The following is a 26,177-nucleotide window of genomic DNA, read 5'->3' as shown; positions in this document are numbered from 1 at the left end:
CAGAATGTTTCCAGGCACTGCCCAGTGCCCCTTGCTGGGGAGGGGTCATCCCTGGTTGAGAATACTACTGTAAAACTTTAAAAATGCACTTAGAAATGAATCCTATGGAAAAAAAAAGAAATGTATCCTACAAAAATGAATCTAGAAATTTATTTCAAGTAAATAATTAAGACATGCATGAAAATGAAGCCATTAGTATATAGTATATAGTATATAGTATTGTTTATAAGAGCACCAAGTACAACAAAAGAAAAAAAATTTCCCAAATAATGACAAAAGAATTTTCAACAATAGGGGTCAGTATGTGCAAAATGTGGGATATTATACAGCCCTGAAAACAATCTATGACCCCCTTCTACAGACATGATAAGATAGTTATGGTGTGTCAACAAGTGGAAAAAGCTGATAACAAAACAGGATTGCAGAGAGTGAGACTGTAGTTATGCTTGGAAAAGAAAATCCAAAATGTTAACAATAGGTCTTCCTAAAAGATGAACAGTGTATTTATTCTGCTTCTCTCCCACTCTGCCTGCTTCTCTACCCACTGTGGCCTCTCAGGAGTCCAATAAAAAGCAAGGGAGGTCAGCTTTGAGAAAGGGAAATTTGCTATTCAAACAGAAGCAAAGCTTTAGAAGTGTAACAGGGGTGGGAGGACCGAAATCCCCTGGCCCGCCCACCTACCCTCTCTTTTGGCTCTCTGCAGCAGCCAATATGTCCTCTGGTACATTCCAAATCCTCTAGGCCAAGGCTTTGGGACCCTTGGCTCCCTCCCTCCCTCCTACAGACTTCCACTTTACTGCCAATTAGCACCTCTCAGCTCAGTCAGGGTGAGCAGAGGAGAGCCGTAAAGCCTGGGCTGCTGCCTCTCACCAGACTGACTGGAACCGACTGCCTGAAAAGCTGCAGCAAGAGCTGGTGGGAATAAGTCTGAGGCCTTCTCCCCAAGTCACTGGGCCCCGATTGTTTATTTTTCCTCCTATGTGGCTTCCCTCCCCTGCCCACCCCTTGTCTCCTTCAGTGCAGGCTGGGGGGCTGCCTGATGGGATGGCCTCTGGGAGGTTGGTGCATGGAAGCTCAGTCTCCAATTCAGTGGGCCTTGGGGCCTGCAGAGGAAAGCACCGCCTAGGTGTGGGCAGGCAAGTGTTGGGCAGATAAAAGAAAGCAGAGGAACAAGTTCATACTGAGCTGCATTAGTCCTACGCAGTTATGCCCACATGTCTCTGTGGACTTTCGTGATCATTAATTCTGGTCAGAAACCTACTGGATTGGTGGGAAAGGGGCGGAGGGTCTGCTTATTAACAATGACATGCTAGGCTTGCTCTCAGACCACTGAACCAATAAGTACATGAAGTCCCTTTGGAGTCAGTAACATGCTCTCCACTGCACAGATGAAGAACTGAGATGAAAAGCAAAATAAAAAAAAAATTTTTAAGGAAAAAAAAAAAAACTCCATGAAGAGAATCTAAGGTGCTTGTTCAAGGTCACACTGCCAGGAAGGGAAGGCTCTGAGATCCCACTTTCTCCTCCTTAGCCCTCTCTCCCTTTCCACCCAGGGAATACGGGTTCCTCTTCCCCTCCCCCTCAAAAAAGCAGCAAAGTACCTTTCAAACAGCATCAAGTATCCAGTGCAGTTAAGATAAGTTCTGTGATAAGAAAGTAAATCCTCAGGGCCAAGGCCCTCAGTCTTGGCAATTCCCTGGGAAACAAGCCTCGAATTTATCAGTTATGACACCAGAGAGAGCCCAGGTCACAAACAGGCACATTATTTCTGGGCAGACAAAGCTTCTGGAGTGTGTGATCAGTGCAAGAATGCAAAGCATTAGAAGAGCACCATGCTTGCTTAAAAAATCTGCTATCACCATCTTGAAAGTCTTAATAATTGTTTAACAAGGCCTCTGTATTTTCATTTTGACTGAGTCCTGTAAATTTTATAGCTGGTCCTGCTTCTGGAAAGTTTCCTGATCACCTTCTCCCTATCTTTCCTATCCCCAGTCACAGCACTTGGTGCTAGGTCACCAACTCCAAAGTCTCAGCAAGGGACACCTTCCCAACCAGTGAAAGACACCAACACAAAACCAATCAAATCCATGCAATTAGCCAATAAAGTCTCACGAAGGACACCCAACATCTGAAGCCCATTTTTCCCCATCAAGGTCCTACCACTCCATCCCAAGGTCTTTGGGTCCTTTTTTTTTAAAGATTTATTTATTTATGCACACAAGAGCTAGGGTACAGGCCAGATATGCGGGGGGTGAGAGGATTCACCAGAGACAGAGTGGGGAACAGAACAGGCAGATTGACCAAAGTACACTGCTGAGGGGAGTAGCTGGCGAGTCAGGAGAGGTCTGCTGCACCATGTGGGTTGCTCCCTGGCTGGCCGGGGATCAAAGTCATGCTGCAGAGGCTGCAGATTGCTTCATAGTGTGGTGCTTAACCCCTTGCACCACCAGTGAGGTCTTGGGTCATTTTTATGGGACTTATAAGTCAGATAATAAGAGGCTCTTTTCCCCTCTGCATTCTCTTGCATAAGTTTGTACTTGTTTCCATTGCTTTTATTGTTGGGTATTCTGTTTTTCCATCTCTGTCCCCTCATCCCTGATGACTTGCTGTATACACACAATCATAAGGGATGTTCTTGGTAGACTAGGAATCTCTCCTCACCCTGATCCCAAGTGAAATACTTTTCCAAGCTAAGCTAAGATACCTTCAGCCAATTTGTGCTAACACATGTCAACCGAAGGACTGGCTAGAGACAGCTGGTTCAATACTGAGGAGGGTAACAAGCTTCAGGGGTTATTCCTGGCAAGTGGGCGGCCTCCCTTAGGGAGGGGTGAGGTCAAAGAACTTTTGACTTTGATACTCTGACATGCCCGTTACAAGCACTGGTTCCTCTCAAAGAGAGTTTAAAAATAACTGCGTGTTTCTGTCCAGATGGCACCTATAATAGAAAGGAATGAATGCAGATTGGTTCTCTTTGATGTCTGGGTGGAAGAATAATGACCTCCCAAAGGCGTGCACATCATAGTCCCTGTTACCTGTGAAAATGTTACCTTACATGGCAGAGGGGAAGTTGAGTTGCAGATGGAATTAAGGTTGCAAATCAGCTGCCCTTAAAAATGATGAAATTAGGGCCTCCCCGGTGGCGCAGCAGTTGAGTGCTGGGTTGCGAAGCTGCCTGTGGCCTCTGCGGCGCCGGTTCGATCCCCGGCTGCTCCCCGGCCACCGGAGGAGGGTCCCACATGGCACGCAGACCTCTCCTGCCGCCCGCTGCTCCCCTCAGCAGTGTGCTTCGGTCCTTCTGCCTGTTCTGCTCCCCGCTCTGGCTCTGGCGAATTCTCTCACCCTCCCACGCTTCTGACTGTACCCAGTGCTTGTATAAACAAAACAAACAAATAAAAATAAATTAAAAAAAAATGATGAAATTATCTGGAATTATCCAAGTAGGCCCAATGTAATTAAGAATGTTCTTAAAAGCGAAAGAGAAGCAGAAGGGGTCAGGGTGATGCTGTATGAGAACTTGACCAGCCATTGCTGGTCTTAAAGATGCAGGAGGTGCCTACAAAGCCAAGGAATGCAGCGGCTTCTCGAAAATGAAAAGGCGAGGAAAAAGAGTCTCGTCTGGAGACTCCTCAAAAGACAGTAGCCCTGAGACACCTTGATTTTGGCCCAGTGAGACCTGTGTTGTATTTCTAATCTAAAGAATTTGTGGCATTGCTGTAATTCCCAACTTTGGGATCATTTGTTACAGAAGCAATAGAAAACTAACACACTGGGTCCTTGGGACTCATCAATGGAGTGTTTTGAATGAGCAGAGCTAAGCAGAGGCACGAAAAGACTCCCAGAGGCACCACACTGCTCCCTCCTGATGAGGAGAGCATGATCACATTGTGAATTAAGTGAAAAGATGAAAAACACCATTTGTTTTTTGCCTGTACATTACCTCACTATCTAAGGAGCCCTCACTTGGGGGGATTCCATGAAAAACTGCCCCATAAAGATGTACTGAGTCCAGAAGCTTCCACATTTACCCTTCATCCTATCAAACTTTAATTATCCTATCTATGAAAGCATGAAAGTGATTCTATTAACTATAGACACTAAGGAATAATGGATGATAACATATAAATGAATTCCCATTTACTGTTGATCCGTTTAGGAAATGCTGCTGTGTTTAACTTGGTTCATTCTAGACCTGCAGCACTTAATCTCTTTAAAGTCACAGGCTCTGCTGAGAATCCAATGGAATAAAAATGCCACACGCACAAACCCTACTTCAGGGGCTCATGAAACCCCTGAAGCGTCCATTTCTGGCCCAGAACCCCCGCTGCCCTTTCTAACACCACTGAGAAAGGTAATTTGTGGGCCTTTTAAATCTGTGTTCTTGCAATCACTTCCCACAATTGGTTACTTATTTCCTGCATACACATAAGGCTCACCCTGGCTCTGACCTACAAAACTCCAGAGTTTTTTAAGGCCTAGAGACCCTGGGGGTTACAAACCAGAAGCCTGTGATATGGAGATATGATGTGGGAATAATGAAGACTTAGGGAAAGGAATGCTGAGAAATGACCCAGTAGACTTTAGACAAGGTAGATCTTACAGGCAGAGAGACCCAAAATTATTCTCATTAAGAAGGACCTGATGGCCACCAGAGTGAAGTGACTGCGCCTGGCTAAGAGGTATGGACCCGCATCCCTGCCACTGCCCACCAAGAGGGTGGTTCTCTGCCCCAGGGACTCACCGTGGATACTGCTCTCCAATCCGTGCCCACTCCAGAGCTACACTCCACCTGATACCCAAGTCACTGCTGTAGAGAAGTCGGTGCCTTTCAAAGTAGGGTCCCCCTGCAGAGCTCAGAAGAAAGACCTTTGTGCCAGCCTGCCTGCAATGGAATAAAAATGCCACCCCCCACAAAACCTACTTCAGGGGCTCTTCAGGCTCTCTTATCAGCTCTGTCATCATGGGAAAATGAGCCCTCCCTGGGCTCCAATTCCTCAGCTGCTAAGTGTGGGTGATACCAAAACAAGTCCACAGCTCCAGATCAAAACCTGAGGGCCAGGGCCTCACTGGTGGCGCAAGGGGTTAAGTCTCAGCACTATCAAGCTGTCAGCAGCCACCGCAGCAAGAGTTCAATCCCCAGCCAGGGGGGGTGACCCACATGGCACAGCAGACCTCTCCTGTCTCGTCCGCCGCTCCCCTCAGCAGTATATTTCAGTCAGTCTGCCTGTTCTGCTCCCCACTCTGTCTCTAGTGAATCCTCTCACTCCCGTCACCTCTGGCCTGCACCCCAGTTCTTGCATGTATAAATAAATAAATCTTAAAAAAAAAAAAAAACCTGAGGGCCAAATGAGCTTCAAAATTCAGAATGTCCGAGATTTTAGAAAGGTGACGGAGGGCCTGTGCCCCATGGTAATGTCCTAGGAGGCCCGTCGTCACACACATGCATGTGAAGATGCAGACTAAGCGGGATAGTTCAGGTCAGACTTGCCACCAAGTGAACTCCCTGGATTGTTTTCCCTCTAAACTGGTTATGAAAGAGATTTGCTTCCACAGTTTTGTAGATGTTCTTCAGAATTGCAGGTATTGTGGCCCTGTTACTACTGTATAGGGTTAGTGCTGTGTGGATGAGCGTTCCAAGGTCCCCTCTTCAGACCCTCCCTGCACCCCTGTCCTGGCACTCAGAATAAATTATAACTGGCTGGGGTCGCCGCCCCTATAGGTTGTGGGCAATTCATGGGCTGGCAGGACAGCTTGTTTCCCTGTGACTTCCAGCACCTGGCCCGCGCTAGGCCCATGTGCACAAATATGTGGGAAACGGAAGTTAATAAGACAAGGAAATCTCTGGTCCTGCTTGCCTGCGAGCAGGTGGGAGAGCACATCCCAGAAGTGCTCCTGCTGCTCCTGAAACTGAACCCGTTTGCCTACTCAGCATCACCACAACGGTGCCTGGAGAAAACCTCTTTCATGCTTTAAAATATGTTTTTGTCATAAACCCAATTAATACCCACTAGCAATGGCTCTGACCAGGGGGCGACCCAGAAGATTAGCACTTCAGCTAATCAGCAAAATGTTGAGTCCAAAATCTTGCCTCCGGCCCTTAGGCTGGAGAAGCACCTGGCAGCCCCAGGAGGCCAGAGGTTGGCAACTGCTTCTCCAGGGGTGGGCCCTCTCACAGCAGGCCCCCCTCACAGTAGGCCCCCCTCACAGCAGGGGCAGTTCGGGAGCAGGGCCAAAGGGCCACTTTGCTTTTAGAGCTTGCATTTCTTCTTCCCCACGAAGACTCCAGGCATCAATGGGTTTGCAAGGCTCCCTGCCACTTCTTTCTCTTTGCACTCTTATCACTGAATGGCAGAAATTGAGCGGGGGCTGCCCTGAAGAAGGCTGGCCAGGCCCAGGAGATCAAGCACCAGCTGTGGCTGGAGAAAAAGGGACTGGTAAAGAGAACCTCCATTTTAAGAGAACAGGGAAGTTCAAAGCAGGAGGAACTGAAATTCCCACTTGGATGTCTGCAGGGGAGGAGCTTCGGGCCAGTGCCAGCACCCATGTCACACGGTCACGTCGACAGGAGGCAGGTTAGGATGAACTAACCTCCTCTGCCAGCCTCAGGCTGCACAGCTACCATCTCCAACCAGTTGTCATCCCATCCATTGTCATTGTTGCTGGCTCAGAACATCTACAAAGGGCCTTGTATCTCAGGGTATAGAGGAGCCTGGGTCCAGAATGCCCCCTAAAATGTGTCTCACAGCAAAGCTGCAGTGTGGCTCTGCCTACCTGAAAAGGAGGAACATGACTGAAGGGTCTGCTCTTTGGCAAATGAAGATGACTGTAAAGCCACTGACTCCAGAAATGAAAGAGATCTCAGAGTCGGCTTCTTTTCATCTTCACACTAAAAATGAATGAATTGACTAGACCCAGACATTTCTCCATAGAGTGGATTTACAGCACCAGCACCCTAGTCTACTTCTGGGAGGGAACTGATGAGCTGACATGACTCCAATGCTGGGTTGGTCCTTTTGTGTGGGGGGGAGGGCGGGGGGGGGGTGACGCTGGGGAGATGCTACTGCATTGAATTAGACCCCACAAGGTTTCCGCCTAGGGCTATTTGAGGCTTTCTGCAGGGTTTTTCTTATTCCCCCTACTCTTCTGAATAGTTTTCCTACTGGCACCTAAGGGACGATCCAAGCACCTCTCCCCACTCCACCCCCCAAAAAACAAGCTAATCCCACCCCCACAAAGCATCCTCCAAGTCCTATCACTGGAGGTATGGGACCACCAATGAAAAGAGAATCACTGGTCCTCTTTCCATTTTACTCCTGTCCCACCAGTGAAGTTGCCCCTCCCTCCCAGTCACAGCCCGGGGTTAGGAGAAAATGTATAAAATGTCACACATGTGTGAGCACCTGCTAGCCACACTCCTAAGATGCTGCTTTGGAACAAGCCTAAGGAATTTCAGGCTGCTGGGATTTCAGGTGATGCGACATAGAGTCTTAAGGGGCAGGGGGTTGCCGTGTGTAACGCTGAGGACACAGCACCATTCCCAGGCCACGTGCTCCTGGGACCATGCGCTCCAACTCACAAGGTGTAAGAGTCACCTGTGGCAAGTCCTGGGTCCAGCTCCCACTCTGCAGATCTGGGAGGAGCCCCCAAATCTGTGCATTCAACAAGCAGCTCAGAAGACCCCGATGCAGACAGTCCGCACACCACACTGAGAGCCCTGACTTGCTCATTACCTAATCTGCTTCTCATTCTTACCCAGTTTCACTTTAGAAAATTGCTTCTCAAAGCTGTTTGTGCCACACAGCTGGGGAAGTTAGTAGGGGAAAGATGGCTCCCCAACTGAGGTTTACCATGTGGATGATGTAGCCAGAATTACCCCAACAAATACTCAATAATTAGGTACTCACAGATGCAATTGTCTGGAATTTGCTTCAACCTAATCCAAGAGGGGAAAAAAAAGCTATAAAGGACATTACTAGGATACCTAATGACATTTTACTCTCCACTGTAGATGAGAAAACACCATGGTTAAATTTCCTGATTGTGATAACTGAACTGTAATTATATTCTTATTCTTAGGGAATACATACTGAAACATTTGGAGATAAAAGGGGAAGGTGTCTCTGACTTAATCTCAAATGGTTCAGAAATATACACACACATACAAAGCACATACATGGAGAATACCACACAGCAAATCGGATAAGATGTAAATGTTTGGGCCTCCCCTGGTGGCGCAGCGGTTGAGCGCTGGGCTGTGAAGCTGCCTGCAGCCTCTGCAGTGCTGGTTAGCTGGCGAGGGTCCCACATGGTGTGACGGACCTCTCCTGCCGCGCCCACTGCTCCCCTCAGCAGTGTGCTTCATCAGTCTGCCTGTTCTGCTCCCCGCTCTGTCTCTGGTGAATTCTCTCACCCTCCCACACTTCTGACTGTACCCAGTGCTTGTATAAATAAATAAATAAATCTTAAAAAAAAAAAAAAGAAAATGTTTGCATCTGGGTAGAGCATATGGGAGTGCAAATTCCCTGACCTCACAATTGTTTTGTGTCTGAAACAATATAGGAAAATAATAATAGTTAAAAATTACAAAGAAAAAATCCCCAGAATCCATTCTCTTTAGTTGTGTATATGTTTGAAATATTCTCTCACGAAAACAATTTTCTGTACCAAGTTTTGGGTGGGTGGAATGGCCCCAACCCTGGGCTAGCCAGAGCCTAGGCACCGCTGAGATTATGGTAAGGAGGCCAGGAGGGCGGCCTAAGTTGTGGTGCTGTCCTCCGACATGTCCTTCAACTCCCAACACCTAAAGATATGGCTTTACTGTCTTATTGGTACAAGGTTACCCTGTGATGACAAAATTAACATCAGATCTTTCTGGCAGAAATCTTACTTAAAGGCAGTTATAAACTAGAACATAAAAATTGCCTTTTTGAGACACATTGCCTCTATCACAAAAGGATTTTTTATTAGGACAGGTGAATTACTATCCCAGAATTAAGATTGAGCTGTAATGCCTTTCCTTACATGGTTTGGGGATATAAACACAAGCCAGAATGATAGATTGTTTTTTATTTAAGTTCTCATTCAATTAGAATAGAGTAGTGAAGGAGTACAGGCTGGAGGTCATATAATGATCTGGTAACAAGAGGACTCATAGGCAGAGATGATAGTTAAAATATCTGACAACCAAAAGACACTCACCAATCAATCAAAACCAATCAGAACAGATACAGATTTAAGCCCTATGACTGGGTCAGACATTTATCTTTTAGTTTCTAGATTGGTAGGAATAGCAGGAGTAACTCAGAAGCCAACTGGTTCCTACTGTTTCAACTGGGAGAGCCACAGTGGTAGAGACTGATTGAATTTCAGCTCTGTGCATGAGGGAATATTAGCTCTAATAACTGTGGCTTATTCTAACCCTCATGAGGGCAATGCCAAGTTTAGGTTCATATCCAGTCTATACGCAGAAGGTAGTGACTTAACTCCCTCCAGAGCTCCAGATGGAGTCAAGATCCTGGAGTAATTTGAGCATAATTCAAAAATGTTAATGACTCACCCACTTTCCAGGAGCCATGGAGCCAAGCACAATGGCTTTGGAGTGGGAAATAGAAGGAAGGAGATATTTGGGCATTATTCACTCTTGCTAATAAATATCTCCTTTTTGCTTATAGAGACTCCAGGGCAAAACAAATGCTTTCAGGGACATTCAAGTGAGTCATAGGCTGAGAATAGAGATGAGCTTCATTGTCACCACCTGCAAAGTTTGTGAGCATATTTATTTGAGGGGTGGATAACCAATCATTCCACGAAACAGTTAAATTTTAGAAACATTTCTAATTTCACGTGTGCAACTTTTAAAGAAGAGTATTTTCCATTTTCTATCCACGCCAATATTGCTGACATTACTGGAGGCAAGTCAGAGCCGTCCCTCTGAGTTACAAAAGCCAGGAGGGTGGTTGTTGTTTTTAACACAATGCCTGGCTCAGGTCATCAATAATTAATTGTTTGCTTGATAAATGCTTTTCAATGATGAGGTGAAGGGTGCTATGGGAGGAGGCCTTGCCCATTTAGGCCACAGATTTTATTTATAAGTTATTATCCCTTCAGGGAACAAAGCTACGCAAACACAGGCAAATTGCAAGTATATGATGATATCCACATGACAGAGCTACAGGAAAAATGTTAGTTAAACCGACTTCTCTAAGCTTGTTTTTTTGCCTTGGAAATGTTCTGGACACTTCCAAGCTCACTGGAATTTAATCCTCCTCCTCCACCCTCCATTTCAAGGGGAATCTCAGGGAATTTTCACAGCCCCAGAAATCTTGATTACCACATCAGTGTCACCTAAGTGGGATGTACAGTAACGACCAGCTCCTAATACAGCCACTCAACAATCACCCACGGTGCCTCTGATTAAGCACTTACCTTAAACAGGCACTTTACATGCAGATTTTGACTCAAAGGTTTTACACAATGGCCACACTAGAGTTTTCCACAGTCTGCATATTTCCCCCTGTCTGCACTTTCAAATACTCAAGCCAGGGAGGGTGATGGGGGAGGGGCGGGGAGGGACAGAGAACAATGGACTATGGTAGAGGACTTTGGGGAGAAATCCTATACTGTCAAAAAATTAACAAGGATGTAAAAAAAATAATAATAGTAATAATAATGACAAATACTCAAGACAAAAGCTATTGCTTTGTTTCCCTTATCACATTGTTAGCACCTTCCTCCTTAAGTAAGATACTTCAAATCTAGGTTGCTTGTATAAATAAAAAGAAACTCTGAGGATAAGTGGACTTTTAAATGCCCTTTTAAGTTAAATTTGAGGCAAGAGAACAGAAAGTTGGTCTTGACTTCATCATTGAAGGGCTGTGTCACCAGCAACATGAAGAAAATGACCAACCCAGAAAACTATCACTGCGGGGAGATTCTCACCAGGGAAAACCTTGTGAGAGAACACATTCCACGTCACTTGTTTCCATCTTTTTCTGTTTAATTCATTTCTCCCTCAGGGGACTGGCAGTTCGTTGTGCCCAGAGCAATCTTCCCCAGCCTAACAGCATAGAAAAGCCCAGAAGAGCAAAAGAGAGATCTGTAAGCCCTCGCGAGGTCAGACACTGCTACCAAAGGGCATGCAATGTCTGGGGCTTTGAGAAAGGAGAACCTCTTCTCAGTCCTTCCTCCAAATCACACAGAGAGTTCTCGAGCCAAGAGAAAACATTCCTAAAATGAAGGGACAAAAGGCAACTTCCTTTGATCACACAGTGATTAAACTCCTATATTCACTTATACCTTCATTCCTTCACCCAGCACCCAGCACTGTCGGGAAGAAGCTGAGTGCTGGGTCTGGGGGAGGCAGAAGTGCCACTGACCAGCTCAGAGCCTCAAGGAAAAGATACTGGGTGTAAGGACAACACAGCAGGATTTAGACAAGCCTACCAGGGAGGAAACAGAGGGGAAGAACACACTAAGACATAAAATACAGAAAACAGAGCCCTTGGCGGGGTGGAGAGTGGAAGGGGGAACAAAGTGGGGTGCTCAAAAGGACTGTGGTAGTCAGCCTCGGGTACTCTGGCGGTGGAAGCAGTGTGGGGACAACATCGGAGTGGGGATGCTATACTTCTAAAGTGCTGGTTCGATTCCCAGCCAGCCAGGGAGATACCCACATGGTGCGGCAGACCTCTCCTCTCCTGCCCCCTGCTCCCCTCAGCAGTGTGTTTCAGTCCTTCTGCCTGTTCTGCTCCCTGCTCTGTCTCTGGTGAATTCTCTCACCCTCCTGTGCCTCTGGCCTGTACCCCAGTGCTTGTATAAATAAATAAATCTTTGGAGAAAAAAAAAAGAAAAAGGAAAAGAAAAGAAAGTAGAGCCTTTCCAGGGAATAGAGAAGACACCAAAGAGGGAAGGTCAAGAGGGAGAAATGGAAGCTTCTGAGGCAGAACTGAGGGCTATCCCATGTCCTCTTCTATCTTCAAGCAGAGTGTGGATTTGTTTGGCTCTTAATCCCCTTACTCCCTTGCTGCTCAGTGGGCAGCCCTGACAAGGTTGAATCCCTTGCCAATGACTGATTTAACATAGGGTTTGAGGTACAATCTTGCAGAGATCTGAGGGAGCATTAGGTATGACGCAACCAAGAAAGGATTTCTCTCATAAAATGAGACTTCAGATAAGGGCAGCCTCTCTCTCTTGACCTGTAGGACACAGGTGTAATTCCGTGTGTTGCCTGGAACTCTGGCAGCCATGTTGTAGCAATGAGGATAATTAAATTTGACAGGGTGACCATGGCAGAAACGAAACCTCTTTGATGACACCTTTCAGTCATCCCAGAAGTGCCCTACCTCAAGAGTTTATCAGCAAAATTAGAAATTTTTATCATTGAAGTCATGTGAAGATGAGCTTTGTCCTATTTGCAGCTAAAAGCATCCTGTTACAATGTGCTTCTTAATTTTGTGGAAAGCAGCCCTCCCCTGAGGCTTCCTCACCTTTACCAGTTCATCTGTTAAATAGACAAGCTGAATTCCCAAAGGCCATGCACAGAACCTCCCTGTTATTTTTCCCCAGCTCTATTCATGAAAATAAAATTAATTTTCTAGCCCATGAATTAAACATTGCTGCTGTCGGCTGAAAGATTTTAGCAACAGCCTTTTGTTGGCAAGAGAGGCAGGATCCTGACATGTTCTAAAATAAGCTACAAGGAGGCAGAAGGGGAGGAGGGGAGGCCATTAAAAGGCGAAAGTCCCACCACTCAGGTTCAACTTGAATGAATTTTCAACCAGCGGCTAGACTTGAGGCTGGGGGGTGTGTCTCTAACGTTATGTGTAGACGAGTCACCTGGATATCTTATTAAAATACAGATGCTGGGCCTCCGTGGTGGCACAAGGGGTTAAGACACAACCTATGAAGCTATCCGCAGCCACTGTAGCACCAAGTTCGATCCCTGGCCAGGGAGCTATGCACATGGAACAGACCTCTCCTGACTTGCCCGCTGTTCCCCTCAGCAGTGCCTTTCAGAAATCCCAAATCTGCCTGTTCTGTTCCCCACTCTGTCTCTGGCGAATCCTCTCACACACACCCCCACACCTCTGGCCTGCATCCCAGCTCTTGTATGCATAAATAAATAAATCTTTTAAAAAAATAAAAAATAAATAAATACAGATACTGTTTCATTAGGTCGGGGAAGGGGCCTGAGATTCTTTATCTCTAACAAGCTCCCAGGTGATGTTGACACAGCTGGGCCATTGCAGACAGCTGGACCAGTTTTCCCAACATCTGAGGAGATGGGGAGCAGACCTGAAATGTGGGTTACTGAGAACCAGCTGTTAAATTAGGGTTCGAGGGAGGATGTGAGGTAAGAACAAGCCCCTCTACACATATGTACCTTTTAGAGACATAGGAAAGAGCAGAGAACAGAGGAAGAAAGGGGGAAAGGATGGCACTCAGGTCTGGTATAAGTGGATGGTTGTATCGTTGGGTCAATTTAGTGACCTAGTTCTAGAACAGTAGTTCTGAGTCTGTAAAATAAAAATGTAATGTCAACGGTGACATTAATCCCAAGCTGACAGAGGAGCCTCCATCGCGCACCTGCTCCCAGCAAGGGCTGCTCCTGTTCCAAACTGAATCTTTGCTAAAGAACTTCAGGTGTCTGGTCTGGAAATTGGGCTCCAGATCATTCCATCAGAGTAAAAGCCATGGGTGTGTGTGATGGGCAGAGACAAGACGGCAAGAGTCAGATGGGCTGGAGGGCAGCCTCTCCACAAGCCCATTCTCCCAGTCCTCCTGAGTCTTCCTCCCTAAGATCTGGCCCCTGGTCACCCCCAGGCCCTCTCTCCGCACTCACTCTGCACCTCAGCAGAACCATCAGGTCCTGGAACAACCTGCCCACTCTCATTGCGAGCTCTGCTTGAGCCTTTATTGTGGCTGCAAAGCCACATCACCCAAATCCCTCTGCAAGCAGCCTCTGCCAGACTCGTTCCTGCTACCAGCGCCTGGGGAGGCTCCCGGTCTCCCCCAAGCTGGTGTCCTGTAACTAATCCTGCCTTGCCGCTTATCACCTATGAACCTCGCCTGTCTCTCCAACTGGGGTGTAAGTGCTATGAGGCCAGAGATAGTGCCAGTACCTGGCAGGTAACAGGTGAGTTATTAATATTATTGAGGGCCGGTCCTCCCTGGTGACGCAGCAAGTTGAGCACCGCGCTGTGGGGCTGTCCACAACCTTTGCAGCACAGGTTCGATTCCTGGCCGGCTGGGGAGAGGCCCACATGGCGCGGCTGACCTCTCCTACCTCACCCGCTGCTCCCCTCTGCAGTGCCTTCCATCTGTCTGCCTGTTCTTCCCCCCACTCTGTCTCTGATGAATTCTCTCACCCTCCTGCGCCTCTGACCTGTACCCCAGTTCTTTTTTTTTTCAAAGATTTATTTATTTATACAAGAACTGCAGTACAGGCTAGATGCGTGGGAGGGTAAGAGGATTCACCAGAGAGAGAGTGGGGAACAGAACAGGCAGACTGAGGAAATACACTGCTGAGGGGAGCAGCGAGCGAGACAGGAGAGGTCTGCTTCGCCATGTGGGATTCTCGCCGGCCGGCCGGGATCGAACCGCACTGCAGAGGCTGCAGACGGCTTAACAGTATGGCACTCAACCACCTGCGCCACCAGGGAGGCCCTGTACCCCAGTTCTTGTATAAATAAATAAAATCTTTTAAAAAATATATAATTGAGGGCCTCCATGGTGGCACAAGGGGGTAAGTCTCAGCATTATAAAGCTATTATCAGCAACTGCAGCATGAGTTCCATGCCCAGCCGGGGGGGCTGACCCACATGGCACGGCAGACCTCTCCTGTCTCTGCTGCCTCTGCTCCCCTCAGCCACGTGTTTCAGTAGATCAGCCCGTTCTGCTCCCCACTGTCTCTGGTGAATCCTCTCACTGCCCCCACATCTCTGGCCTATACCCCAGCAGTTCTACGATGCATAAATAAAATAAATCTTTAAAAAATAATAAATAAATATTATTGAACAAGGGAATTAAAGCACGGTTCTCAGTTCAGCTATGTATCAGAAACATCTGAATGACTTAAAAAAAAAAAAATAAGGCCAGGACATCACTCCTAGAGATTCTCCTACAGTAGGTGTCATTGGAGGTCCAGGATTCTGAAATTTTTAAAGGGTCCAAAATTTTAAAGGATCTCCAACGGACTGAGATTGCAGCCACTTTTGATTAAACATTGGAATGGAAAAAAGGAATGAATTAGTGAAGGAAGGACTGTGTGACTGAACATGCACGTTTCACTGCGAGGATCCCTCTCCAGGACACTCACACATAAAGCAAATAGACAACGAACTCTTGTGTGGACAGCTGGGACCTGCCGTGTGGCCGCCCTTGCCCTGCCAGGGAGATGAAATCAGAGACAAACTGTCTTCACTTATGACCAGGGCCTTCTGACCAAGGGGTTGGCTGGGACAAGTCTCAGCCCCCAAGGGTTGAGCCAAACCAAAGGAAAAGGGAAGTGAAGCACCATGGGAACGTGTGGCCGGGCACAAAGGCTAACATTTGTCAACTTCCAGGCCAAGGTCTTTGCTGTATGGTTTCATCTCATTCCAGCAGGATCTGATGTGGTTGTGCTGCTGTAACCCTAGTTGTGCGGTTGGGGACACTGTGGTTAGGGAGGGCAAGTGATCTGCCCAAAGCTGAACAGGGGGGGCTTTGACTTTGAACCGAGGCCCTCTGACTCCAAAGCCCATTCCCTGAGCCCCAAGGGTGTGGCATGTCCCCAGCAACATGGCATCTGAGAGCAGAGAGACAGGGAGACTGCACAGCCAAAGACACAGTATCAAAATCAAAGCTCAAGAGCACAATGTCACCCAAAGGCGAGGCTGTCTTTGGGAAAACCTTAAATCATCACGGCTGTCATCTGCTTATCAATCTATCAATGGCTTTTCAAGAAATGTTTGATTTTACAATTAGAATACACAAAATTATTGTAATGTATACAATACATAAAACTAGGTAAGGCGAGAACCAAAATGTTACTACAAGATCATGATCAAACATTTGAATTAAAAGGGTGTATCTTGGGCCTCCCTGGTGGTACAAGGGGTTAAAACGTAACCTATGAAGCTGTCCACAGCCTCTGCAGCATGAGTTCGATCCCTGACCAAGGAGCTGACCCACATGATGCAGCAGACCTCTCCTGACTCACCCACTGCTCCCCTCAGCAGTGTATTTCACTCAGTCTGCCTGTTCTGTTCCCCACTCTGTCTCTGGTGAATCCTCTCACCCCCCCACACCTCTGGTCTGTACCCCAGTTCTTGTATGCATAAATAAATAAATCCTTAAAAAAAGGGGGGGGTGTGCCTTAAAATCGAGCCACAAGCACTCAAAGCTGAGGAAGCCGGCGAGGGTTTCATCACTCAGGCCCCCACCGTGGGAGGCAATGAGAGTACGAAGTAGAGTGTCCACTCTCTGCCAGGCCCTCCAACATGTGTCCCACTTCTTAAAACAACCTTCAGCTCAGTATCACTGTCCCAAATCACAGGCCAGGAGACCAGGCTCACCAAGTGGACACCGTCATGTCTGAAGTTGAGCTAAGTGACAAGGCCCAGATTGCGGTCTGGTTTCCACTCTGCAGCACTATTCTTATTTCACATCACAATGCAGTCTGCAGTGACCTTGACCAGTTTTAGGGGAAAAAATGAGTTAATAATGTTAACCTCAACCTCTATTTATATTTGTTGGAACTATTAAGCCAGCAAAAGCACACTCCATTCTCCGGTTCCGCCGCACTCCACCCTTGGGGAAGGCCCATAGTGCTGCCCGTTTATTAAAAATGCAAGAGTTGCAATAACAATAGACTGAGAATTACAGGGTTTAAAAGGAAGACTCATTTATGTTTTTTAGCTTTTTAGTGATTTAATTGAGCATTAAAGATTTTTTATGACTCAAGGAGATGGGGAGTGAGAAATAACAAGGCAAATCTGAGACCCTGAGACATTGAGAGAAGGGATTTGACCCTGTTATTACAGCATTTGCAATGGACTGTGTTCAAAAAACCCAAAAGAAAAACACGAAAGACCAGGTGAGTTGTCAACTGAATAAAAAAAGATTCTTATTCACGAAAGAGTCGTCTTTGGGGGGAATAGAGGAAGAAGATAGAATAAACGAGAAGGATATGAGGGAGGGAGGAATTACAAGAGGGATTTGTGTTCATTTCACTTTGGGGGATTTTGAAAAAGAATCCTTGTTTTCAAAGTGAAAGCCATCTTTTCCATGCAAGAGAGGTAACGAAGCCAAGTTCTGTGACAGCTTCAGAGTACAGTATTTATTGTGCTGCAAGAGAGCTTTTTTTCCCTCCTACTAAAGAAAAAGAGCCAGTTTCAGGACCAACAATAATAATGACAACTAGTAACTACTGAACACCAGCCAAGGGCCAGGCACAGTGCTAAGTACTTCACATATATGATCTAATTTACTCCTCACAACGACATAAGCAAGACATAAGGTGGACCAGCACCTCCCAAACCCCAGCCTCTCCTGCCTTCCTACCCCCTAGACTGCCTTGTTAGTAGTTCCTAATACTTCTCAGCTTCCTTACTACAGGTTGTTGAATCCCACTCAGAATGGTCCAGATGCTCCAGCACCCGAAGGGCATCAGAGAAGTCTGTATCTACCTTGATAATTGTCATGTTTGCCTGTGTGCAGGATGGAAAGTGTCAGCAGGGCAAATTACTGCTTGCCTACAAGGTACTGTCCAGTGAGGAAAGAACCTGTGATGTCACCATGGGGAACATTTAGGGGACTTGACATTTCCAGAGAAACCAGAAAAGTCCCTGATGTTTCTGGAAAGCAATACACAGAACGCCTGGAAGAAATCAGGGAAAAGCCCCACTGGGAAGGAGCCCCAGGTCTTCTACCACAATACTGTGACCCTCATTCCATACTCCCCTGTTCTATTAATACTCATCTAAATTGAGGGCCTGGACTAACAAGCTCTTTGACCCCAAATCTTCAATATAGGCACTTTTGTGAGCTCAGGCCTTCAGGCAAAGATTTTTAACTCCAACTGGAATTAACTTTGTGTCCTTGAAACTCATAAACTCATCCCTCTGGACCTGGGGACACAAGGAGCATTCCGTTCTGACAGTCTGCCCACTCAGAAAACAGGAAGGATAAGAAAGGAAAACAACTGGATCTCGTCCGAAGGAGAGTGATAAAAAGCTGGGGGACAGGCACTGGTGGAGGTTGATGGATCTTTCGTGGATGACATTTTATCACCACACAAATGACTCCCGCACACTGCACACCTCACACCCCCTCTGCTGGGTGTACTGCATGGATGCTTCTTGTTTCTAGGGCAACCTCACCTGGGGTGAGGGGTGGAATGAAATAGATGGGCGAAGACTATTTCCTTGACAACCCAGGTCCCTGAAGAGGATGAGCAACCACTGGGGCATGAACTCAGCCCTAAAGCTAGACAGGGCTGGTGGAGGGGGTAGTGAAAAAGGCATTCAGCTGGGGGACATTTGTGGGTCAAGGCACTGAACTTTCACTGAAATTAACCCTGAGCCCCGGCCCTCTGCCCTGTGTAGCTTAGCCATCAGCATAACCCCCTTGGCTGATCTCTGCCCCTCATGTTTTCTTCTCACAATATATTATTCAGGTGGGCCTCCCCTGGTGGCGCAGTGGTTGAGTGTTGGGCTGCGAAGCTGCCCGCAGCATCTGCAAGGCCGGTTCGATTCCCCGCCACCGCTGAGGGTCCCACATTGGCGAGCAGATCTCTCCTGCCGCCCGCTGCTCCCCTCAGCAGTGTATTTCGTCAGTCTGACTCTGGTGAATTCTCTTACCCTCCCGTGCTTCTGAGTGTACTCAGTGCTTGTATAAATAAATAAATAAATGTTTTTTTAAAAATATATTATTCATTCATTTGTTTGAATGATTCGTTTGTTTGGAATATTTCTAAGCCACAATTTTGGGCCTTGAAACTACCATAGCCACAACTGTCTGGTTTTGTTTTGTTTTGTTTTAATGGAGGTAATGTGGCACAGGTCAGGAGACAACTTATATTCAGAGAATGGAGTTGATGAAAAGTAAGTAAGGCAGAAGACTCTGCAGGGAGGTACAAGAATGGGGTTTGGCAAAATCCCTCACAAAGGAGAACCCAGTTCTTGCACTGAGTTAATTTTTCCAAAGATGTTGGAGGAGTCTGGGGCTAGGAGGCTTCTTCCGGCCAAGGGCTTTCAAAATAAAGATTCTATGTTCACCACGGAGAGCAGTATTGGAAAAGGCAGGAGTGAACTGGCAAATCTGGCTCCTGGTGGTGCCAGGGGCAACAGGGTTTGGTGGCTGTAGGGAGTGGAGCCTGTGGGCTCTGTGGAGTACCCGGCATGTAAAATAATATTTTAAGTACTCATGTCTCCCTGAACTCTCTGCAGATATTAAGAGCATTGGAAGCAGGTGGGCTCTGAAATCCAAGGGCACATCATGGGCCTGAGAGGGTGAGGAGGAGCTCCATGGAGGCTCTAGGGCTATAAGGGTTTTTGCTGGCAGTGTGGGGGTGTCTGCAAAGCAATGGCTGAACATCTTACAGTCTAACATTTAAAAATTACAGAAGGAATGCAAACTGAGAATTAAACCAACACAAAACAAAAACCTTGATGAAAAGGACACAGAATTGAGGAAGTGCATTGCCTGGGGGTAGGAGGAGCAGGAAGTCAAAAAGAGATTTAGGTTGAAACCTTTAAAAGGTTTCGTAGATTTCCAAAGACCCTCCCCCTCTCACCAAGCCTCAATTCTGTGTTCCCTCCCTCAGACACACCCCTCCTTAGATTTACTCTAGCTCTGAAAGGGTTTGCTTCCAAGAACAGGGATTGCACAGTTTCAAGGGAAAGTGTGGAACCTGAGTGGCCCCATTCTCCACCTAGGCATCTGAAGCTGGCCCTGTGCCAAATAAGAAGCTTCATGGCAAGAAGTCTTCTCTTCTTCCCCTCTGGAAATAAAAGTGGGTTGTGTTTCTCCTGGCCCCATTCCTTAGAGATCTTGGAGACAGCGCTGAATGGGCTTCTTGGGTTACCTAGAAGAAATTCTTAGCCCAGGATATTAGAGGGTGCCCCTTTTGTCCTATCTACTGTCTCTAGGGTGACTAAAGACAAAACCAGTGAGGGGGTCATCGAGGTGGTCCAGAGGTCCAGGGGAGTCCTGCAGGGGTGCGGGGGTGGGGTCGGGTTGTCTCCAGGATTCCCTCCCCTGTCTGCAGGTTTATGGGTGCTAGGAAAAAGGGTGGCGGGAAGCTACAGGTACAGGCGATAGACCTGTATTGGTCAGAAGGGGGACAGGGCCTGCAGGGGACTCTGCACCGCCACAGTCCAAGCTTTGTCGGGGGCTGGGGAGGGGGGGCGCAGAGCATTCTCCTTGGGCTCCGTTTGTTTGCCGAGAAACTTCTGGGATCACAGAAATGCAGCTGCAAATCACGTAGAAAATCACGCAGGGGTCAAGGGTAGGGGCCTTGCAGGGGCAAGAAGGGAACAGTTTTCTTCCATCTGGTGAGCGAAAATCAAGACCTTCCTGCGCGGTCACCCCACCTCTCCACTCCCTTTCTTGTCCTTAACTCGGCCCCAAGGTCCGTGGCCGCGGAGCACGCTGAGAAGCTGCAGGCGGCGGATCAAACAGCCCCGGGGAGCCGCACTGGCGCCGCGATCGCCGCGCCGGTCTTCCCCGCTGGAAGTGGGGATCAGCCAGCGCCTGGCGTCTCCCTTCGCGCGCCTCTGCGCACAGCGGCGGCGCCGCAGGACTCCGGGTCCCTCCCGCTCTCCATCCGGGAGCCGGCCAAGGCGCCTACTCGGGCAGACAGCGGGGGAGGCAGAAGTTGGAAATACCTGGACAGAAATATCTGTCCGTCGCGAAGGACCGGCAACTGTGGGCCAGCGGGTCCAGGGCGCGCGGGCGGAGCCGGGGGGCGCGCTTGGGGACTCCGCACCGCCCGCAGCCCCGCGGCGCCCCGCGACCCCGCGCGCCCTGGCCCGGCGCCGCGGCGGTGCCCGGGTGGGACTTACCCCAGAGCAGAGTGAGCGGCTTGGCTTTGGGGATGAGCACCAAGGAGTACACGGCCCCCAAGTGGAGCAGGCTCATCAGGACGACGTTCCTCCAGACGATGTTCTGCAGCTGCCCGCGCGCGTCCGGCCTCTCCGGGCCGCCGTCAGCCTCCGAGCCTTCGACCCCCGCACGGATCTCCTCCTTGGCGCGGTGGAAGGGGACCTTGGCCCCGTCGGCCGCCGGGCCTGGCATGGCTGGGGAGCGGTGGGCGCCGGCGGCAGCGGTGCGAGCAGGAGCTCTGCCGGCGCGGAGCTCTCCGGTGGGGGCGGGGGCTTCTGCCTTTTAGGGGGGAAACCCGCACCTCGCGTCCCCGCCTTCGCTGGTGCCTCCGCTCTGCCCCCGGCGTTCAGGCTGGCCTAGGGATGCAGATCTCGGCGCCCCGCATCTGTTGCTGGCGCGCCACCCATGCCGCTGCCGGGGCGCAACTCCGCGGCAGGGAAGAGGAGGCGAGTGTGAGGGGCGGGAGGGGGTGCAGGGGAGTCGGGGGAGGAGGGTGTGGAAAGAGCGGAGACGAGCGGCGGAGGAGGGAGCACTCGCAGGGAGCGGGGAAGAAAGACCTGCATAGCTACAGCCAATCAGGATCGCCCGTGGGGCTCTTAAAGCGAAAGGCGCCCCCCTGGCCTCGGCTGCCCGGGGTCCCCGAGGCCGGCTGGGGGAGTCGCTTGGACCCGCGGCGGGCAGCCTGCTCCCCGGGGTGGGGCGGATGTGCTCCCGGGACCCGAAGCCCGCAGAGCGGCACAGCACTCCTGCTGTTGCTGTGCTTGTTTTGTGTGCGCCTCCAGTTCCCAAAAATACCTTTATCCTTTGAAACATCTTCTTTACCCCCTTCCTTTAAAGCCACAGGCCACCGTGTTGAAGAACGTAAAATACTTGGCCCTGAGTCGCAGCACAAGTTAAGGCCAGATCCGGGATGAGAATCCTAAGTGTCTGCGCCTGCTGGTCCGTAAGCCTCCTTGGGCCTGATGAGGGAGGAGGGAGGGCAGCCCTCAGTCAGGCACACAGTAGGTGTTCAGTTAGGTGATTGCCTATTAGGTGATGCATAAATGATTCCGAGGCCGGTGAGCAGGCAGTGGCTCTTTGCCCCACACGCAGCACATCAGCAACACTGCTCTGTTTATGGCAAAATCTTGCTTCTGCTGGACTGTCCCCTTATCCTCAGTTTGTGGAACAATATCTTCAAGTCAGCACCATGGAGAATGGGGCTTTAAGGGGGGAATCCCCCAGAATATTCCAAGGAAAATTAACCTATGGAAATTTCGTGCCTGCTCATTACTCTCCTCCTAATGCAGATAATATGGAGCTGTCCACAGGGAGCCTTAATTGTACAGACGTGCAGACAAGGGTGAGCTGGATGCCTCCCAGCACATGTGACTTCCCTTGCAGACTTAGCAGGAGGAAAAGGAAGGAGGACTGGAGGCCAGGGGCTCTGAGTTCTTGTTCTAACTCACTGTGACCCAAGCAACTCTCCATCACAGATATCCTTACCCAGGAAACATAGGGGATCTTTATTCTTCCTTCCAGCTTGCAAATTCTCTGAAGGTGAGCCTGAAGGCGAATCATTGCATTGACATTATGTTGTCAAATAAAGCTCACTTTTAGACTACTCATTGTGAGGAGTCCTTTGGAGGATTCCAGAGAAGGAAAAAATGTATAAAGAACTGACTTCATAAAACAGCCATACATAAGCATCTTCTTGTTAGCAGACCTTATCAGATCCAATCAGGCAGATAAATCAATGTCCAGTTTAAAAGTGAATCAAGTTATGTGGCTTGTGGAATCAGGACGTGTTATGATACTGCTTCAGATAGAGCTGAAATTATGGATTGAACGGAAATTTGCCTGGAGACCAGATAACTTTCATACTTTAAGACAGTGAGACCAAGGACATGAAACTTGGCGGGGCAGGGGGATGATTTTTATCAGCCTGTTCAATATGTGAGAAACCACTTTCTTTTCCTGCTACCTCTGCTCCCCACTCTCACAGAGCACATATTCCCTGTGGCTCTCTAGTTCCTCTTGTTGCTCTGCTATAAAACTCTCTGGGTTGTTGTAATGATTCATTCCACCGTCTAATCATTCAGTCATTTGTTTGGCCCCAGCTCTGTGCCAGGAATAGTGGACACGGGGGATACGAGCATGTAAAAGGTAATTCCTGAAAGGAACTCCCCAAAAGGGAGGAACGACAGATCAAATAGATGTAACCTCTCAGCTAGCCCCTTGGAAGAACAGCAAGCTCCAGGGCATTATCAAAAAAATTCTTGCTAGATATCAAGTATATAGAGAGAGTCTGGGGGAGGCAGCAAAATAGTTCCTTTCTTGCTCAGGAGTACCTCATCTATTTGTTAAACTACTGTAACTTGAGTCTATCTTGAATAAACATCTTCTCTTCACTCCAAAGGACCAGATGAGGTGGGGCCAATCATTTCTGAGTGTTGGCCTCAGGATGGGGAAGGGCCATTTGAAAGTGGTGAGGGTAATGGAGAGAGAGCCCTTTAGGTCTTCCAGATCCTGCCTAAGAAAGGATGGCCAAAGGGCAGTGGCGCTCCAGGTGCTGCTTCAGAGGGAAACCTCTCCAAGGTACAAGGTAGACACACCTTGCTAATGACCATCCCCGGGAGCATATTGTGCCTTCAGGGCTACTGTCTCTACTCCACAAGACCCTCAGTATAGGCACCTTTTCTTAACATCTGGTGAAGACCAGAGAAGTAGAGGAGTATTTGTTTCACCTCAGAATGGGTGTCAAAGGCCTTTAACCCTTATCCTGTCAAATAATACCAAAATGTGGTAAAAGTCCTAATCATGTTATATGTGAGAAAAAGTGGAGGCACAAGGGAGGAAGCAATTAATTCACACTAGAGAGGGAGGAGAGGGCCGATGTCTGGGTAAAGTACTTACCATCCTAACCAATTTAAGTGTGCAGTTCACATTATTATGCATCCAATCTCCAGAACTTTCCATCTGGAAACTCTAGACCCATTAAACAACTGCTCATTTCTCCCCCTGGTAACACTACTCACTTTCTGCTTCTGTGAGTTTGACTGCTCCAAATCCCTCATGTAAGGGCAGTATTTGTCTTTTTGAGACTGACTTATTTCACCCAGAATAAGTTTTCCAGGTTCTCTGTTATAAGAACATTCTTGCTGTATGTGCTGTGCCAATATTTCCTTCATTTTTAAGGCTGAACGCTTTTCCATTTTATGAATAGGCCACACTTTGCTTTTTCATCTGCCTCTGGACACTGGGATGCTTCCATCTTTTGGCAACTGTGAATAATGTCTGTGAACATATGTGTACAGCCAGCTCTTTAAGACCCTGCTTCAATTATTTTGGATTTTTTAAAAATTTATTTATTTATGCATACAAGAACTGGGGTACAGGTCAGAGGTGCGATGGGTAAGAGGATTCACCAGAGACAGAGTGGGAAGCAGAACAGGCAGATCTACTGAAATACACTGCTGAGGGGAGCAGCAGGTGAGTCAGGAGGGGTCTGCTGCGCCATGTGGGTCACCTCCCTGGCCAGGAATCGAACTCGTGCTGCGGTGGCTGCGGATAGCTTCATAGTGCCGCAACTTAACCCCTTTTGCCACCAGTGAGACCCAATTATTTTGGATATTATGCCTAGAAGTTATATTGCTGGATTTTATGGGAATTCTATTTTTAATTTTTGAGGAATAGTGGTTTTCCATAGCAGTGGCACCATTTCACATTCCCACCAACAGTGAATCCTCACTAACACTTTTGTTTTTCGGTTTTTTTAGATTTCAGCCATCCTGATGGGTGTGAAGTGATATCTCATTGCAGTTTTTATTTGCATTTCCTTAGTGATATTAAGCACCTTTTTATTTGTTTTTTTTAATAATAAATTTTATTTTTATATTCCCCCATACAATTGCAAACGCCCCATTCTGACCCCAATCCTTCCCCTCCCGCCCCCCACCCCCCAAAAAGTGTCTCTGGTTCATAGTTTTTTGTTGATTTTGATTTTCACTTTCTTATATTCATTTTCCTGGTCCCTTATTTAAGTTTTCTAGATTCCTGCTATGAGTGAGACCATCCGGTATTTTTCTTTTTCTTTTTGGCTTATTTCGCTGAGCATGATCCCTTCCAGCGCCATCCATGTTGCTGCAAATTGCATGTGTTTATCTTTTTTGAATGCTGAGTAATATTCCATGGTATATATGTACCACATCTTCTTGATCCAGTCATCTATTTTTGGGCATTTGGGTTGTTTCCAAAGCTTAGCTATTGTAAACAGTGCTGCTATAAACATAGGGGTGCGGTGCTCTTTGGAATTGATGTTTCTGTGTCCTTTGGGTAAATACCTAGGAGTGGAATTGCTGGATCATATGGAAGCTCTATGTTTAGTAGGTCCAGAAATCTCCACACAGCTCTCCATAGTGGTTGGACCAGTTTGCACTCCCACCAACAGTGCAGAAGAGTTCCTTTTTCTCCACACCCTCGCCAACATTTGTTGTTGCTAGTTTTTTTAATATGTGCCATTCTCACTGGTGTGAGATGGTATCTCATGGTAGTTTTGATTTGCATTTCCCTGATTACAAGTGATGTTGAACATTTTTTCATGTGTCTGTTGGCCATTTGCATTTCCTCTTCAGAGAAGTTTCTTTTTAGCTCTTCTGCCCATTTTTTGACTGGATTATTTTCTTTGTTGTTGCTGAGTCTCATCAGCTCTTTGCAGATTTTTGTGATCAGTCCTTTATCATTAGTGTTGGGTGCAAAAATGTTCTCCCAGTTGGTGGGGTTTCTCTTTGTTTTTGTTATTGTCTCTTTTGCTGTGCAGAAGCTCTTTAATTTGATGTAGTCCCAGCTGTTTATCTTTGTCTTCGCTATCACTGCTTTGGGTGATGTGTCTGTAAAGATGTCTTTGATGTGCAAATCCCGTAGTGTTTCGCCTATATTTCCTTCTATGTATTTTATGGTTTCAGGTCTTATGTCTAGTTCTTTAATCCATTTTGAGTTGATTTTTGTGTATGGTGTGAGGTAGTGGTCAAGCTTCATTCTTTTGCATGTAGCGACCCAATTTTCCCAGCACCATTTATTGAACAAACTTTCTTTGCTCCAGGGCATGTTCTTTGCTC

The 26,177-nt window shown here is 47.7% G+C and overlaps 1 protein-coding gene across 1 annotated transcript in view; it reads right to left on the bottom strand.

The window, feature by feature from the left end:
* SCD5 (stearoyl-CoA desaturase 5) overlaps positions 1-21,386 on the bottom strand; it is a gene marked incomplete at its 3' end in the record, with an annotated part of 154,987 nt that extends 133,601 nt beyond the window's left edge. Inside the window, exon 1 of the mRNA XM_084233233.1 lies at positions 21,042-21,386. Within this exon, the coding sequence (XP_084089359.1) occupies positions 21,042-21,273 (232 nt within the window). The 5' untranslated portion in view covers positions 21,274-21,386. The remainder of the gene's footprint in view (positions 1-21,041) is intronic.
* Positions 21,387-26,177: the final 4,791 nt, after the last annotated feature.

Source organism: Talpa europaea (assembly GCF_964194135.1).
Source record: "Talpa europaea genome assembly, chromosome: 5".
In the NCBI taxonomy this organism is placed as follows: domain Eukaryota; kingdom Metazoa; phylum Chordata; class Mammalia; order Eulipotyphla; family Talpidae; genus Talpa; species Talpa europaea.
This window is presented reverse-complemented; position numbering and strand designations above follow the sequence as displayed.